General features: G+C 48.2%; 1 protein-coding gene across 2 annotated transcripts in view; it reads left to right on the top strand.

The window, feature by feature from the left end:
* Positions 1–17,500, top strand: part of kalrna (kalirin RhoGEF kinase a) — a 150,310-nt gene that overhangs the window by 56,164 nt on the left and 76,646 nt on the right. For both annotated transcript variants that reach the window (XM_042068980.1, XM_042068981.1), the window contains exons 3-10: positions 1,969–2,083; positions 6,856–7,048; positions 7,607–7,780; positions 8,186–8,524; positions 11,962–12,084; positions 13,862–14,053; positions 14,588–14,719; positions 16,082–16,312. In XM_042068980.1, coding sequence (XP_041924914.1) covers positions 1,969–2,083; positions 6,856–7,048; positions 7,607–7,780; positions 8,186–8,524; positions 11,962–12,084; positions 13,862–14,053; positions 14,588–14,719; positions 16,082–16,312 — 1,499 coding nt within the window. The remainder of the gene's footprint in view (positions 1–1,968; positions 2,084–6,855; positions 7,049–7,606; positions 7,781–8,185; positions 8,525–11,961; positions 12,085–13,861; positions 14,054–14,587; positions 14,720–16,081; positions 16,313–17,500) is intronic.

Genomic DNA, 17,500 nt, shown 5'->3' with positions numbered 1-17,500 from the left:
TAAAAATGTCCAGCTCGGCCACGTGACCTGCCAGACATCTCAATTGATCCAGCAGGATTGGGCAGGCACATGAAATAAATAGAGCGTAGCCCCTTGGCATATTTATTCCCCCACTCATACTCTCAGTCCCAGAGAGCAGAGGAGAAGGAGGAAGAGGATGAGGAAGAGGCAGAGGCCCGTGTTATGTCACTCAGGTGACCAGGCCAAGTACTTTTGAGAGAGAGAGCGGAGAGGGGAGCACAGAAGAGATGGACGCTGTTATCAATCACCTGTGGGTTTATGGGCTGTGCATGGCTTCACTCACTTTCCCCTGCGCCATCTGTCCATCTCTCTCTCTCTCTCTCTCTCTCTCTCTCTCTCTCCGCGCATCACTCAGAGCTGCAGCCAGAGCAGGAGAGGCCCTCTCTCTCGCTCCATAAGTCCACCTCCTCATGGACGGGCTTAAGGGAATGTCAGCACAAGGGTACAACGATCCATCAAAACTTTGCCTAGCCCCCCGCCTCCCCACCCCCCTTCGTGTTTCCGTGCAAGTGAATGGTGTACGCTGGCAGTTGGTCTAGAGGGCCTAGTCTTGTGTACACTCCCGGTCAGACGTACACACACCCTTCCTAAAGGCAAAAGAGGGATGGGGGTCAAGGCCAAGCACCTCCTCTAAGATGAAAGCCCGGGGGGGGGGGGGAGGGTCTCTTAGTGGCGGAGAGCCATGTAAACAGAGTTCAAATGAGTGGGGTGCTCTGCTCTGCTCTGCTCTGTGACTGGAGTCGTTTGTTGCTGGCTCTGTTCCCCCTAGTTTGAATGGAGGGGGAGGTCAGCACTGGAGCAGATGAGGGAGGAGGAGGTGGTGTGGAGGTGATGGGGATGCTGGGGGAGGTGGAGGAAGTGTGGACGTGTGTGGGGGTGGAGGGGGGGGGGGTGTAGGAGTTGAGCTGGAGGCATGGTGGCTCAGACTCATAAAGGAGCGAATGTTGCAGAGTATACAGAGAGGCTCATTTATGGTAATAAACATACGACTGCCATTAGTGAGGGAGGGAGGGAGGGAAGGAGGGAGGGAGAGAGAGAGGGAAGGAGGTAGGGAGAGAGGGAAGACTTTGGGGTGAGGATGAGATGGTGGGGAGGGGACCTCCGCGGTTTCCCCTTGGGATGGACGTAGTCTGGCATGAATCTTAGATGAACCCCCCTCCCCTCATCTTTTTATCTCTCTCTCTCCTCCTCCTCCTCCTCCTCCTCCTCCTCCTCCTCCTCCCTCTTAAAATACATCAGCATGTTTTCAGCTGTAACTCAGTTTCCTTTATCTGTTGGTGAGCGCCTGTGCATGGTGCAGTCTTGGCCCCCTCCCAAAGTCCAGATGAAGCCTGGGCGGGGCAGGAGGGGGGGGGGTGGAGGGTGGAGGGTGGTGTAGACGGCCACGCAGAGCTGTGATGGAGAGAGGCGGAGGAGGAGGGAGAAGACACGGTGAGGAGCTTGGGCTCACACGTGTAGACAGCATCAGGGGAAAAGGGTCCTGGAGTCTGTCAGTCAGGGAGAGATCTGCCTCTCACCATGGGATCAGTCACACCCCACCTTCCTGACAAGGCTCTAGGTCCCTGGGGCCACGCTTGCACCCCTGGGGACACGTCGCACGTCGCACGCAGGCACAAGCCTGGGAAACTAATCCCGGCAGAGTGAAAACACGCGCATGGGAGGTGAGAGTCATGGCAGCCCAGGCACAGTCTGTTTTTATGGGACGCGCCTGTGCCTTTTAATTGATTTATAAAGGACAACTTGACAGGGCGAATGAGGGAGAGAGTGAGAGAGAGAAAGAGAGTGAGAGAGAGAGAGAGTGAGAGTGAGAGAGAGAGAGTGAGGGAGAGAGAGAGGACGCTGTAGAGGGTGTGATGTTTATTTATTTTGTTCTCTCCCCAGCTAATGTTCTGCCTCGGAGCGGAACCGAGACGCTATCGTAAATAACATCATTGGCTTTTCCCACAGGGGGTCGGGACAAGAGAGGAGGCCCCATTTTGACGTTCCCCGCCAGAAGCAACCACGACAGAATAAAGCACGAGGAGCTGCGCAGGCTGGTGACCTACCTGTCCACTGTGCCCAGGTAAGGGCTGGTGACCTACCTGTCCAATGTGCCCAGGTAAGGGCTGGTGACCTACCTGTCCAATGTGCCCAGGTAAGGGGTGGGGGTGGGGGGCAGCGTCCAGTCACCTGACACTTCGTCAAGAATCTTCATGCTCTGCACCAGAAATGCAAGGAATTCGTCCAGGTTAAGAGTCAACATAAATTTAAAAAGAGTAAAGAAAAGTATGCACTGAGATACAAATACACTACTGTACAAAGAGAGTAGTGAGCGTGTGCAGCTGCGTAGTAAATATTAGAGATTTTTCACATGTGAAGTAAAGCTGCACTACTGGTCAGAGAGCAGTGTTGTGGGATGGGTCCTTATTTATGAGAAGTGCGGACTGACGCGAGACGCTGTGCAGGTGCAGCTCAGCGTGTTGGAGGACAGTGGGTTTGGAGCCCCCTGTGCTGTCAGTACAGGTTCATAACACCACTATTTACTATGCTATTAACTGAGGTTTTATATTGAATTCTACAAAGTGCGTGATTGGGAAAGAAAACCATTTTTAATTTTAATTTTATAATTTAATTTTAAACTCCATGCTTTAGGCTATACTAATGTAAAAACGACCTGAGTCATCATCAACATCTGATCCAGTAATAGCAAATCATCTCAATTTACAGTGATCTTATCAGCAAAGCCAGAACATACGGAGTAAATCTCTTTGGCAAGTTCTCCTCCTGTCGTCGTGTTTTACTGATGTGGTCATGAAGTAAAGGAGAGCAGGGTCAGTGTGTCTGAGAGCGCAGTCCTGTGTGCTCCACCCTGGGCCCTGTCAGGAGGGCTGCTTATCAAGACTAGCTGTGTTGATAGGTGCTTGGTGTGCAAAGATAACAAAGATAAATGCCTTCCCTTCCAAACCCCCCCACCCCAACAATCGCCACCGTCCCTGTGAGGCCTCCCTCTCTCTCCAAAGCCAGTTGGAAAGAGAGCGGGTGGAGCTGGTGACCCCTCCTTTGGTCATCTGCATAGATCCTTCCCCCACTGTTAGCCTAGACTTAATACATATCAGAATGCCATGTCATAATACCGTTACCGAGGCAGCCTTTCTGCCTCTCTCCGGCCGCTCAGTGACCCCCCCCCCCCCCCCGCCCCCCCCCACACACACACTCCCTGCTGGCGCCTCGGTCACATCTCTCCCCCACTGCTGCCGCTGCTCTAGTGCATTACTGTAAGTGGCCGGAGTCCGAGCGCCGTGGCGCTGTAGCGGTTAGCGGTTAGCGGTAGCACGCGGAGGAGGAGGAGGAGGAGGAGGAGGAGAGGGTGTCCTTGAAGGGAAGGTAATGTAAACAGCCAGCCCAGTGCTGCGGCTCTTCCTCTGGCTCCCAGGCCTCTCGTTCAGCCACCACCACCACAATCCCTCTCCCTCCTCCTCCACCTCCTCCATCCTCCCAAACACACACTTGTCTTTCCAGGAGGGCCATTATGCGGAGCTCCCTGAAGGAGCAGCGCATCACGGATGATTTATGGTTATTTGACCAAACAGCTGCTTTTGTGCTGTACCCACCAAACCAAGGACAATTTCTCTCTCTCTCTTTCTCTTCCTTTCTTGTTCTTGAAAGGAACAAAAAAAAAAATATCGGCCTTTCTCTCCTGATCACATGATGTATGTCTTTGATGAATGCCATTGTGTTGCAGATTGTTTCCTGGTTGTAGAAGATACTCATTTATTGTAGCCGAAATCAATCTTTGCTCTTCTGCGAAAGAATAATGTTTTTTGGGGAAAAAAAAGCCTTAGAATCTTAAGCTGTAGAGACAGACAAAGTGTAGAAGGCGGTCTTGAAGAATGGCCTTGGCTTTGACCCTCTCTTCTGTGCGTGATGGGGACTGTCTAGGTGGATAAACACTGATTTGCTCAGAGATCTCAGCCTTTAAAATGTCACATCTGCTGCCAGCCATTGTCTCTGCATAAGTGGAGCATTTAGTTTAGAGACTGTGGGATACAAACTGCTAAGTGCTGTGTGTGTATGTGTGTGTGTGTGTGTGTGTGTGTGTGTGTGTGTGTGTGTGTGTGTGTGTGTGTGCGTGGGCAGGTGTGTGCGTGCGTATGCGTACAAGTGTGTGTGTGTGCATGTGTGCGTGGGTGTGAGAGATCGGGCCCAGTATGTGAGGTGTCTGAGAGTAACCTATGCACACATATCTGTTTGCGTGAGCATGTGTGCCTGACTCTTTGTGCATGCATGTGTTAGAATTAGCATGTTTGTGAGTGTTAGTTTAAATGTTTACAAGCTTTAGTATGTTTATGTGTATATGCACATGAGTAAATATACACTACCGTGTGTTAATGGTAGTGTGTTTGCATGTGTATTTTTGTGTGTGTGTGTGTGTGTGTGTATTTTTGTGTGTGTGTGTGTGTGTGTGTGTGTGTGTGTGTGTGTGTGTGTGTGTGTGTGTGTGTGTGTGTTAGCGACGCTACACTTGAGTGAAGTTGTGTCAGCTGCAGTGACAGGGTGGTGGTGAGCTCACTGGAGCATCGATCAGGCCTGGCACTTGGCCTGTGAAGTCAGCTTCAAAGCCTGTCTCCAGAACCCAGAACAAAAGCAGCACTTAATAAGAGTTTAAACAGCCAGTGAGAGAGGGAGAGAGAGACCCACTGTTTGACCCTACATTGCCAACATTTGTTCAACAGTGACCAGTAAAGGGAATTGCAATGAGAAAAAGAGAGAGAGAGAAAGAAATAGAGAAAGAGTGAGAGAGAGAGAAAGAGAGGGAGAGAACTGCAGCTGAACATCTTGGGCAAATCCTTCAAAAATGAAGGACCCTCAAACTGACAGGCACAATACTCTGCCCTTGATCTATCTGAGTTAAACTCAAACCAAACCTCTCAGACTTTTTTCCCCCTAGTCGTTACCTAGTGAGTTTTCTGTGTGTTCCCTGTGGTTGATACTAAACAGTTGATCTTTCGAGTCTTGGAACAAGATGCAGTGCCTGTGCTTGGGGTGGGAACAGTCACACTAAGTCAGTGCTTTCATTTCATGCAGAAACGTCACACGTGAGAAACAGCCGGGCTGCATGAACCCAGCCGGGCCTTTGCCGTGCGTCATAAAAGCGAAACCTTTTGACTCCATTAAGTTACAGCAGAGTGCAGGGGTCACAACCTCTGTGTCACCTCACTGTACCACGGGACAATGCCTGTCGTTTGTTTTGTGTTAGGCACAGAAACAAAAATCAATCTCATTGACCCCTACTACCAGTGTCCCTGGGGGCTATTATTCAGTGCTGCATGGCAAGGACATGTGCAATGTTTGAGATTCATTCAAATAAAAAAGGCTCGCTCATGTTCCCTTTCAGATTCCGAGTGTTTGTTGTTCATGTTTTTCCCAAGGCATCGATTTATGAACCCAGGGTTGCTTTCTGACAGACTGTGTGTAAGGGAGAGAATGATGTCATGGCTTTCCAATCCGGCACACACATAAAGTACACACACTCTTGTTAAGTCAAGGTGAACATGAGGCCATAGTAATGGCTTCAGATGAAGGGAAAAAGAAAGTGTACTGTGGTAAAGAGCACAGAGGATTGGTCCACTGGCATTTCTGCTTGGAGCTCAAGCCATAATAGGCCTTCCCAGAGTAACAGTGCCTCATCCACTCAACACAAAAGAGAGTCATCCGGCCCCTAACACTTCCTCCCCCCAGGCAGTGTGATGTCAGGTTCCCTGGGCTGTTGTTTTTGGACCACGCTCGAGCTGAGAATAGCAGACGTCAGGAAGTGAAAGGGCCTAATAAGGAGGAGGATTTTTCTCTTTTTTTCCCCCATGTTGTTGCTGAAAAGACCCCTCCGCTGGTGCCGACTCACTGTGTCCTGTAGGTCTCTCTCTTTCTGCCCTCCTCTCTCTCTCTCTCTCTCTCTCTCTCTCTCTCTGCCCTCCTGTCTCTCTCTCTATTTCTCTCTCTCTCTCTTTCTCACAACTGGGAAGGAACATTACATCTTTGTGATATTATTTCCACTTGTATTGGAACACATTGGCAATGCTTCAGGTTTGAGAAAGAGAGAGAGTGAGAGAGAGAGAGAGTGAGTGTGATAGGGAGTGAGAGTGTGTGTGTGAGAGAGAGAGAGAGAGAGAGAGAGAGAGAGAGAGAGTGAATGTGATAGGGAGTGAGAGTGTGTGTGAGAGAGAGAGAGAGAGAGAGAGAGAGAGAGGAGGATGGAGGATGAGGGAGCTGGGTGGGCGCACCGAGGGGGCAAAGCAATTACGGTTTATTTTTATCTCCCAATCACCGCCGAGTGCTTTCAAAGCGGCAGCGCTAAGAATAGGACTGGCCGTGGTGCAGGAGCCTGCTAACCTGACATAAGAAAAATGGGGACATCCATTTTGGGGATTTCTTCAATAGATTCCTCGCCAGTGAGCGAAACCCATTACTCAGACACTCCTGGGGCCAGTGTGTGGGTGATTGCGTGTTTGCATCGCCCTCCGCAGCCTCCACAGCCTGCCTCTCTCGTAATGAGAAACCTTGAGACGCTCCACTCTGGAGAGGACTTTAAAGGATGAATTAGTGGGTCAGAAGAATGCGAAGGCCAGTAGTGTTTCAGTTGGTCACAGCCTCAGTAGTGTTGCCTGAGGGAGGGTGAATGGGAATCAGATGCACTCTAGAGGGAGGGCCCCTGGAGATGGGGCCCCTCAGAGGGCCAGTGGGCAGGGAGGGGCTGACTGGGAGCCCCACAGGACTCTAACATCTCTCTCTCTTGCTCTCTCTTTCTTTCTTTCTCTCTCTCTCTCTCTCTCGTTCTCTCTCTCTCACTCTCCTTGGCAGTGAGGATGTGTGCAAGCGCGGCTTCACTGTGATTATTGACATGCGCGGTTCCAAGTGGGACCTGATCAAGCCACTGCTGAAGACCCTACAGGAAGCCTTCCCCGCCGAAATCTGCGTCGCCCTCATCATTAAGCCCGACAACTTCTGGCAGAAGCAGAAGACCAACTTTGGCAGTGCCAAGTTTACCTTTGAGGTATTGTACCATGTGTCATGGCACTCTGCCACTTTTCCATAAGCATAATCACCAGGTCTTTCCCCCAAATGTGGGACTTGGGTGGGACTTGGGACCATTTGAGCTGGAGGACTCAATTGAAACTATTTACACAGTGCTTTTGGACTCCGTCTCTCCACACATCAGAGACAGAGACACTAGTAATCTATTTTAACGAGATCTTCATAAACACCTTAATAGAAAAGGCATTTCGCACACTGTTCGCGTCATTATTTTTAACGACGGCAACATTTTCCCCTATTCACGCCACCTCCATGCTCAGTAGCACAGGTCGGGGGGTCAGTCCTTGCCACAGTTGTGTGGTTTTAAGGAACCAGTTCCTCGACTCTTTCTGGCACACTGTAGTCCCCTATTTCTCCGCCTGCGTTTTTATCTCCTCAGAGAGGCCCTCTAATGAGCGCCGGCCTGAAAGGAACACTTCATGTTTCCACTCAGCCAGCATAACCTGACTCTCTCTCTCTCTCTCTCTCTCTCTCTCTCTCTCTCTCTGTATGTGTTTTTATTGTGTGGCGTTGACAGACTAGCATGGTGTCAGTGGAAGGGCTGACTAAGCTAGTGGACCCGTCTCAGCTGACGGACGACTTTGAGGGCTCGCTGGAATACAACCACGAGGAGTGGATGGAGCTGCGCATGTCACTGGAGGAGTTTATGGGGAGCGCCGTGCACCTCCTGTCCCGCCTGGAGGACCTACAGGTGAGGAAGGGGGGGGGGGGGGGCACCAGATGATTCCGTGACATTCGAGAAAATAACTTTATTATACTTGTCAGTGGCATAAATGATATCAGATCAAATATATTTTCAATATTTACTAGTGATAAATATTGTGCCGTGTCAAGATAGCATCAGAAGAAATTAAACTGTGAAGCTGAGGTTATTGCATTGCTTGAGCAACCGCCAGAGGTTTGTAATTTATGGTGGGTGTAAATTCAGCAAGAAAATGCAACCCTTTTCACATCAACTCCTACAAGAAGTGCTGTCTTAAAGAGTGAGACTGTGCAGGTGCTGGCCTTGACCGTAGTGGTAACCATAGTGTTGTTTATAGGAATAATAAAGCCAAATAGCTAAAACTGTGTGTGTGTTTTTTCTCCCGTTGTGAAGGAGCTGCTGGCCAAGAAGGAGTTCCCGGTGGACGTGGAGGGCTCCCGGCGCCTCATCGATGAACACACGCAGCTGAAGAAGAAGGTGATGAAGGCGCCCGTGGACGAGCTGGACCGCGAGGGCCAGCGGCTGCTGCAGTGCATCCGTGCTAGCGACGGCTTCTCGGGCCGCAACTGCATCTCGGGCAGCGCCGACTTCCAGAGCGTGGTGCCCAAGATCGCCAGCCTGCTGGACAAGCTGCACTCCACACGCCAGCATCTGCACCAGATGTGGCACGTGCGCAAGCTCAAGCTGGACCAGTGCTTCCAGCTGCGGCTCTTCGAGCAGGATGCCGAGAAGGTCGGTGTGAGACGACACAACAGGCAGTGTAGTGCTGAAGAGTTGTGCGACAAAGGGTTGTAAACAACGAGGCTGATTTAGGAAATGAAAAATGGCTGTGGGCCCATAAATGACAGCTTAATAATGCATCTATGTAGAGTAAATAAGAACTTTTTTTTTTGGTAAAAATACTTAAGTGACTTTCTGGGAATATGTATAGTAGATGAGTTTGCGCTCTGATAGCAATCATGAAAATAGATACTCTGAGAAAAAGGAAATAGCCTTTAGGGCTCTCCAGGGCTGTAATCAGCCACAATAGTTTCAGCACGGTTCAGCAGTATCAACCAATCAGCATTCCAGCATTCCATTGATATTCTGTATGCACCACACAGTGAAGGTGAAGGGAGGGTTTCAATAGTGACTAAATCTGGTGGAAATTTGCAAGAAATGCTAACAGCAGTTCAACCCACAGGCAGCATTGTTAATAATAATTATGAGAAGAAAAAAAAATATTTTTTATACAAAACAAATGCAAGTGAAATAGAAATTTAGTAAACTGCACAATGAATGTTTGTTTCAGCATAATGTACAATGTACAGAAAGTGCACTGTACAGTCTGTGAAAAAAATACGTTTTTCCACCTTTTCTCTCCTTGAGAAATGTACACAGCAACCATCAATCTGAGTGTTGCTGGACAGACAGGGAATGTTGGAAGCGTTTGGGTCTGGATGAGCCCGCTGTGTTGAGGGATGACATTGGCCTTTTCGGCTGCAGAGTCAACTAGTGTGGTAAACAAACTATTCTCCAACATTTCGGAGTTATTCATTCTCATTTTTAAAACCTGTCCCTTGTGTGCAAATATTTATTCAAGGCACACGCCTCAATGTCTTCAGTGCAGCATTGAATAACAAACATGGGAGTGATAGGAATTTGTGTGGTGGGCTCAGCTTGCATGTGGGCTTCAGTCGTTGACTTGATATTTCTGCTGGCTGGATTGTCATTTGGTGAAACCTTCCAATAATGTCCGCTTGTTTAGATAACCAGCAGGCATCCATTTTTGAAATGTAAACAGAATAACACAGCCAGTAGGATACTGTAAAGTGATGACAACCCAATGGGAATCTCACCACTAAAAGCCCTGGCACTTAAGGTGAGGAGACTTGCAATAACCAGGCCTCGTGAGACGCGAGGGGAAAAAAGCCATCCTTAAAAACAGCCTCATAATTTTCAAAACGGTTATTTCGATTGGCCAGTGTCTTAATTTCCTAACCATGGAATGCGTGACATGACCAAAGAGCAGGCAGCGGAGTATAGCGAGTGTTTGCTTTCGTGAGACAGTGACGGAGTGACCCTTCAGCTCCTTCAACTCCGGATCAACACTAGGCTTTCCCCCCCTCCTTATTTAACCCAGAATGATGAACTGGAGGGACAATGGCCCCTGGATTATACACAGAGAGGCTCATTTCGATAAGTGCACTCTCTTCCCCTAATTGCAGTGTTTTCCCATGGTGCCTTTGATTAGGACAGGCCCACATAATGATTAATTTGCTTTGGTGCGACAGCCAATCAAGGCCCCACTGCCGGCTGTGTGTGGGTGCGTTGCCCCCACCCCCCTTGGGGGAGATGTTTTTTTGTCATACCTTAACTAATAACGCCGATCAATGCATTACGCATTCAGTTTGCCCAGGGCCACCTCCCCAGACTCACTGCCGTCAGATGCTATTGCCAGAAATGGAGAAATGTCATCTGGGGCCGCCAGTGTGCCATTGCCAGTTGTTCCCACCAGTTTTCCTTGCACCTGCTATTCCACTTTAAAAGACTTATTCTGAATGCCGCTTTACGTGGACACTTAAGTGCCATTGAAGTCGGAATGGTTCAAAAGGGATGTGTCCTCTTTTTTTAGCTGTGGTAAAATGAGGTGCTTTCCCTGTGCCTCCAGTAAAGCCAGCTCATATGTGTGAGGACCCAGATCAAAGACAGCAATAACCGTCTGCAGGGCCCCCATCCCATCCCTCCCTCACTCACTCTCTCTTCTCACACTCCTCTCTCTCTCTCTGTTTCTCTCTTTGTCTCTCTATCTCTCTCTGTCCCCTCTCTCAGTCCTCTCTTTTTCTCTTTCTTGCTTCCTCTCTCTCTCTCTCCCTCCGTCCACATGTGCTATGACCTCATGTCGGCTCCCCGGCCCTGTGATTAGTGTCTATATTCATCTCACTCGAGGGTCCCGGGTTGATAATTTGTCCTGACGCGCTGTGGTGTCCAAGCGGCTATACTCTTTGTTGTTTTTTTACTTCGTGAGCATTTTTGAGGCTTACTCCAGTGTTTTTTTTTTGACGAAGTCGGCCGACACCAGGGACGTCTGCTGACTCACGAACAGATCTTGAAATGTGACGGTCATCCCTTCAGACAGGAATGTTTGGTCTGGCACTCCACCGAAATCAAAAGGCTCCCAGACTACCAAACTGCAGCTTTTCATCAGTAATGCAGAGTGCAGAGAAAGCGGTTTGCAGCTTGTAGTTGTCTGTGCTTCTTCCTTTATCAATTGACATTTAAACTTGAGATTGATGAAAGGCTTGTAATTGAATGAACTGATAATGATCAAACATTTATGATGCTTCAAAGATTATTTGGTTTGATTTGAATTTGTCTGTTTTTTTTTCTAGTAACATTCTTCATGCTCCTTTAGCATAGAATGAATTAAGAAGTGTTTGCTCTCAATTTCCAGTTTATTTGCTATTTGTAATGCCTGTGTTGTCTCTGTATCGATTTACTCTCCAGTTAATCAAGTTTAAAACCAATTTAAACAAGGGTACGGCTGTCTAACAGCCGTACCATTCTACCAAGTGTGAAATTTGTAGATAAAATTGGATTGAAGTAGATTGCAGTCTAGTTTTAATTGAATTTACCCAAATATTCAATCTATGCTAATTAACATTAGCCCATCAAAACACTCTTCAATCACGGCCTATTAGTTCTAAAAATAAATTTTCTGTTTTATCTTTTGTACAACAGGAACACACCTCTTACGAGTCATTTTCTTTTTAATAAGGGGCCTTTGTGTTCGATGGCCAATGACGCAATCGCTGTTTAAGAACACACTTGATTGATCTAGTCAGTCTACTAATGCTAGCCCATCTGGACCATGACCATCCACTCCTAGAGGGAGAAATAGACTAAATATGACTCAGTAATCCCCTCTGCATTCACCCCTGAGTAGAGGGATCCATTTTTTTTGACAACATCATTGATGTTGATCCACCTCCAATATATATAGATACGCAAGCCAACAGTGACTTCATTTCCTTAATATAAACCTTTCCTCTACATAACCGATGAGAGCCGTTTGAGTATTCTAGAACATTCTTGTGCTTTTTGAGTGATTACAGATATCCCCTAGAGGAATGAGTGTAAGGATAACACTTTTCCCTTGTGCTGTGTTTTGTGTGCGCTCTCTCTCCTAGATGTTTGACTGGATCAGTCACAACAAGGAGCTGTTCCTCCAGAGCCACACCGAGATTGGTGTGAGCTACCAGCACGCCGTAGACCTGCAGACCCAACACAATCACTTTGCCATGAACTCCATGGTGAGTCTCTCTCTCTCTCTCTCTCTCTCTCTCTCTCTCTCTCTCTCTCTCCCTTTAGAAGAGGGGAGAGAGGGGGTCTAGTGCAGACTCAACTCAATTACCCCAGGGGTCAGTGGGGCTGGGTGCTGCACTTGAGGACCTTAATGTATCGGTTCAGAGAAATTGATCAGCACAGGAATTGACTCAGGTCTCAATAAAATTCTGCACAGAGTGACACACACAGAATGTGTGTGTGTGTGTGTGTGTGTGTGTGTGTGCGTGTGTGTGAGCACTCACCACACCACCCTCACACCACAGCACACAGAGCCCAGCATATTTCTTACATACAAAACAATGTATGTATTAATTTGTAAAATGTAAAAATCATGTCTTAATTTCATAGCACATATTTTATGTTTTAATAAAGGCCTGTGTATGTGCCGTGTGAATGTGTCTCCTGCTGAGTGTGAGAATGTGTGTGTGTGTGTAATTCTGAGAGGAGTGTGTGCTGTGCTGGGCTCTGTGCGCTGTGGTGTGAGGGTGGTGTGGTGAGTGGTGGTCTCAGCAGGCCTCCTGCCACCCGTCTATGCTGCTCTCCTCTCCAGAGAACACAGATTGACTCCACCAGCCTGTTGCCACGGCGGCGCAGTCATCATCACAGAAACAGCTACACCATACCGCCATAACCTTCCCTCACCACTCTCCTGCCTGACGACAAAAAAAACAACAAAAAAATAAAAACACATCAAACTTTCAGCACACTAAAGGAACCGCAGTGAGAGAACCTTGAGTCGGAGCTATGATGACAGCACAGATCTCCCCCACCGTCTCACTGTCTCGCCGTCTCACTGTCTCACTGTCTCACTGTCATCTCATTTCCAACTCCCTGATTCAGGCCTGCTCGCTCTGCGCCCAACACTTAATTAGGCCCCTGGCTTAAATGAACCACTTATTAGCGTTTTTACTGCATCGTTAGAGGCTGTAATCAGGTTACCAGTAAATAAACACCGCTGCTACGGCCTGACGGGAGGCTGCAAAATGAACAGAGCGAACTCTCCACGCGGCCGTGAGACACGGCATGAAGGCAGATGATGGATGGGTGGCTCTGCGAGAGGAGCCAGATGGCAGCAGGGAGCATGTGAATCCGTGTGTGTGTGTGTGTGTGTGTGTGTGTGTGTGTGTGTGTGTGAGTGAGTGAGTGTCTGTGTGTGTGTGTGTGTGTGTGTTTGTGTGTGTGGATGTGTGTGTCTGTGTGTGCATCTGTGTGTGTGTGTGTGTGTGTGTGTGTGTGTGTGCGCGCGTGCATGTGCGCATGTGTGTGTGGGAGTGTGAAAGGCATCAGTGCTCGTCTGCCAGGGAATAATGTGTGGGGATTTCGTCATGCTTGTTGTCCTTTAGTTGTTTACCGCTCGCTTCACGCCGACTCACGTGTCATAAGTATTTGGTGTTGTGTGGCGCTGCCGCCACTGGTGGGAGAGTCATAATAGAGCTGTCAGAGTGGGAGAGGGGGGCTTACAGAGGGTGGATCTGGCACAGACACAATAACGCTGGGTTCAACATTTATTCATTCCCATGTAGCAGACTATTAGTTGGAATTAGCCTTGCTAAAGACCTAGCCTTAAAAGGTTTGACATCTCACATTTAAATGTGCACAAATAGACAGCGGTTGTTATATTTCGTTCATCCCAGTTTAGCATAAATAGGAGAGGGATAAACCGAAATGGAAATGTTTTTTTTGTAAAAAAACATCCTGTGAGCGTTTATCCTGTGCTTACCTGACACTGTCTGCTCTCCACAGAATGCCTATGTCAACATAAACCGCATCATGTCGGTGGCCTCGCGTCTGTCGGAGGCTGGCCACTACGCCTCGCAGCAGATCAAGCAGATCTCGGCCCAGCTGGACCAGGAGTGGAAGAGCTTCGCCGCAGCGCTGGACGAGCGGAGCACCATATTGGCCATGTCCGCCGTGTTCCACCAAAAATCAGAACAGGTACTAAAGGCATAAACCCCCCCCCCCCCCCCCGACCCCCTTAGTATACCCCAACCCCCAGCTCACAACAAAGCCTTTACCACTCTTCCTCAAGTAACACAGCCTAATGCTACACAGCTTGACTCACACACTGATGACCGTGCTCCTACAGTGTTTTGCTTTTCACCGAGTAACGCTGCAGTTAGACTGTATACAGTAGTAGACTGTGAAGGAGCTCGAGAGTGTTTGGTTTTTAAATTGGTGCACTGTAGGATTTCACTGAGTAACGCTACTGTTTAACCACCCGTAAATGTAAAATGTAGTGTGGTCATGAAGTGCACTGGGGCTGACGGCTGGGGACAAAGCCCGCTTCCTGGGCACAGGATATCGTAAAGGCCTGGCGGTCGAACAAAATCCCAGCCTGTCAGAAAGCACTCAGCCAGTCGTCCGCCACCAGCGTTTCTGCGGCGGAGGCCCCCCTGCAAGGCGCCGGGGCCCCCCCCCGGCCGTCATGTCTCTGACCGACTGTGAATGCGTCTGTTGGCCCTCTTCCAGTTCCTGTCCGGCGTGGAGGCCTGGTGCAAGATATGCAGTGAGGGAGGCCTGCCGTCGGGCATGCAGGACCTGGAGCTGGCCATCCACCACCACCAGACGCTCTACGAGCAGGTGACCCAAGCCTACACTGAGGTCAGTCCAAGCACGCCACAACCAGCTCCACACACACACACACACACACACACACACACACACACACACACACACACACACACACACACACACACACACACACACTGACCCCACAGAGAGGTCACGCTCAGAGACATACAGTACAGTCTAAACACAAGCAACTAGCATACAGACAGAGCCAAGGAAAAGAGTCAAAATAAAAAATTAGGGTGTGGGGAGGCACAAACAAAAAATAAGACCGGAGTTGTGTAAACACTGATTCAGTCAGCTAATGTGATATAAACAAAACTCCAATCAAAACAGTAGGTTTGTTTGTCCAGTGTGGGGTGCTGACAGGGCGTGCATGCTTTTCTCCTCTTCTCTCTCTCTCTCTCTCTCTCTCTCTCTCTCTCTCTTTCTGTTTATCTCTCTCGCTGCTTGCTCCAGAATTATTTTTTAGGAACTAGTTTTTGAGGGATGTGGTTTGTGAAAAGAAACATGGTTAGGAATAGAAATGTGCTGCTGTGCCATGTTTTTAAAAATTCCATTTTTGGGACAAGATGCAAACAAGAGATATAGAGGCTAGCATTGGTAGGCGGTGACACAAACATTTTACCACAGATCTGTTTTTAAAAAAGACAGAGAAAAGAGCCATGTGTTCATAATGTCTTTGCTTTTAGAAAGGTGCCCTTTTCTTGTTGGATTGAAATCACACACACGGCACCCTATGTGGTTCACAGCCTGTAATATGTTCACCGCTAGCCTTTAGCGCTGGATATTATCTTCTGGGAATAGGTTTCTTAGTCATGAAACATTTGCACAGGGTACCTTTGAGTAAATACCAAAAGTCTTAACCAAGGTTTGTCCTGGTTTGTCTCTTTCAAACAGCATACTTAGCCATAAGTACTTTTGGTTTAAATAAATGGGGGGACGGATTAGCAATGTTTGTCCTCATTGTGCTGTGGAGGAAGAAAAGTAAACATTCCTGAGATGGCCATCATTTTGCAATTTGCCATAAAAAAAATGATTATGGGTTGAGCAAACCTAATTTAGACAGCAGGTTTTGTAGCAGATCGGGTGGGTGTGGGGTTGGGGGGGGGTTACTTGATTTACAAGCTTAGACAGAGCAGCTCATAACATCTCACAGTTTCCCTACTTTTTTTTACTTCTCTTTGGATGCTTCTTCTTTGCTCTAAACACTCCTTAATCTATGGTGTGATTTTAGCTACGGGGGACTCTGATTCATTCTGATTGCACATCCAACTTTTATCCAAGTAGATAATGTAAACAAAGATAATGTACAGCATGTCTTCAGGGATGCCTGAGGATACTCAATTCACCCCCCCCCCCCCCCACACACACACCCTCCAATGTGCGCTCCAGGTCAGTCAGGACGGGAAGGCTTTGCTGGACGTCCTCCAGCGACCTCTGAGTCCCGGTGACGCGGAGTCCCTGACGGCCACGGCAAACTACTCCAAGGCGGTGCACTGCATCCTGGACGTGGTGCACGAGGTGCTGCACCACCAGCGGCGGCTGGAGAGCCTCTGGCAGCACAGGAAGGTGCGGCTGCACCAGCGCCTGCAGCTCTGCGTCTTCCAGCAGGACGTCCAGCAGGTAAACACACAAGCACACAAACAAACAATAAGTGGGTCAATATCAACAATATCAACATAAAGTTACCAAACATTGACGAGATTTGAATCCTTTTTCAAAGCTGTGTACTGTATGTTGAGCTGTTGAGTTGTGTAGTGAGAAGCTAAATAGTCCTGTACTGATCATGCAACCTCATACTGTAGGTGCTAGCATCATTTGCTAGCTCATGCTTTACAGGTATGATGCGTGATTATAATATACTTTTTGTCATATTCCTCACTCCTCACCAGTGCTTCTGGAGCATTAAGGGCCCTTAATGCTCCAGAAGCACTGGTGAGGAGTGAGGAATATGCCTTTTGATTGGCTGGTGTGCTTAAATATCATCAATCTTTCAAACTCTCAGTTGAGTCACTGACTGCATCTGCCAAGTTTAGGCCTCCATCAGCTTCTGCTGCAGATGCATGGCCACTGGAGTTAAACACATGCAGTCTAAAGTAAATTCAGTTGCGTAATTCTATCCTCTGTTACCAATGGTGATCCACAAACAAGTGTGGAGTTCACATGTGTTATCAATTTGGTTCATACCAGTGGCACAACCCCTGGTATCTCAGCTAACTCAGAGCTACCTAAACCTGGCACAGTGACATGCTGCTAAGTGTTGGGGCCCCACACAGGAATGCCTGAGATAACAGCATTTACAGTCAGGACTGCTTTTAGCAGGTAGGTTTTTATGGGGATTTGAAGTTGCTGTGTGGGCTTACAGCCTCTGGGAGAGTGGAGGAATATGGATCCATTTAAATGCGTTGAAGTTCTCTCGTTGATAGACAGCTATTTATTTCTCTAGCATCATGTAGCTTGTTTGGTTTTATGCTAATTTCCTGTAATATAGTAATTTAAGGGAGCAGAGTGTTGACAGAGGAGATTAGTCAACAGATGACTATAAATTGAGGGTTGTCCACTTTTTGTACGCAGATAATTTTTCCCCTGCTCTAATATTGGAAATCTGCCTGGCGAGTACAGTTAATATCCCATGCATTAGGGCCCGTTTTTTTTTTTTTTGCTGAAATTCCAAGCTGTAGAGGCTGGATTTCGCCCCAAAGACAGGAGAGGTTTATCAGCCGAGCTGAGCAGAGCGCTGCAGCCCTGCCTGGGTCAGCTCTAATTCCACAGCAGAGAACCGGCCAAGCCGTGCGAGCCAAATCAAGATCT

This window comes from Alosa sapidissima, chromosome 2, assembly GCF_018492685.1.
Source record: "Alosa sapidissima isolate fAloSap1 chromosome 2, fAloSap1.pri, whole genome shotgun sequence".
Lineage (NCBI taxonomy): Eukaryota > Metazoa > Chordata > Actinopteri > Clupeiformes > Clupeidae > Alosa > Alosa sapidissima.
This window is presented reverse-complemented; position numbering and strand designations above follow the sequence as displayed.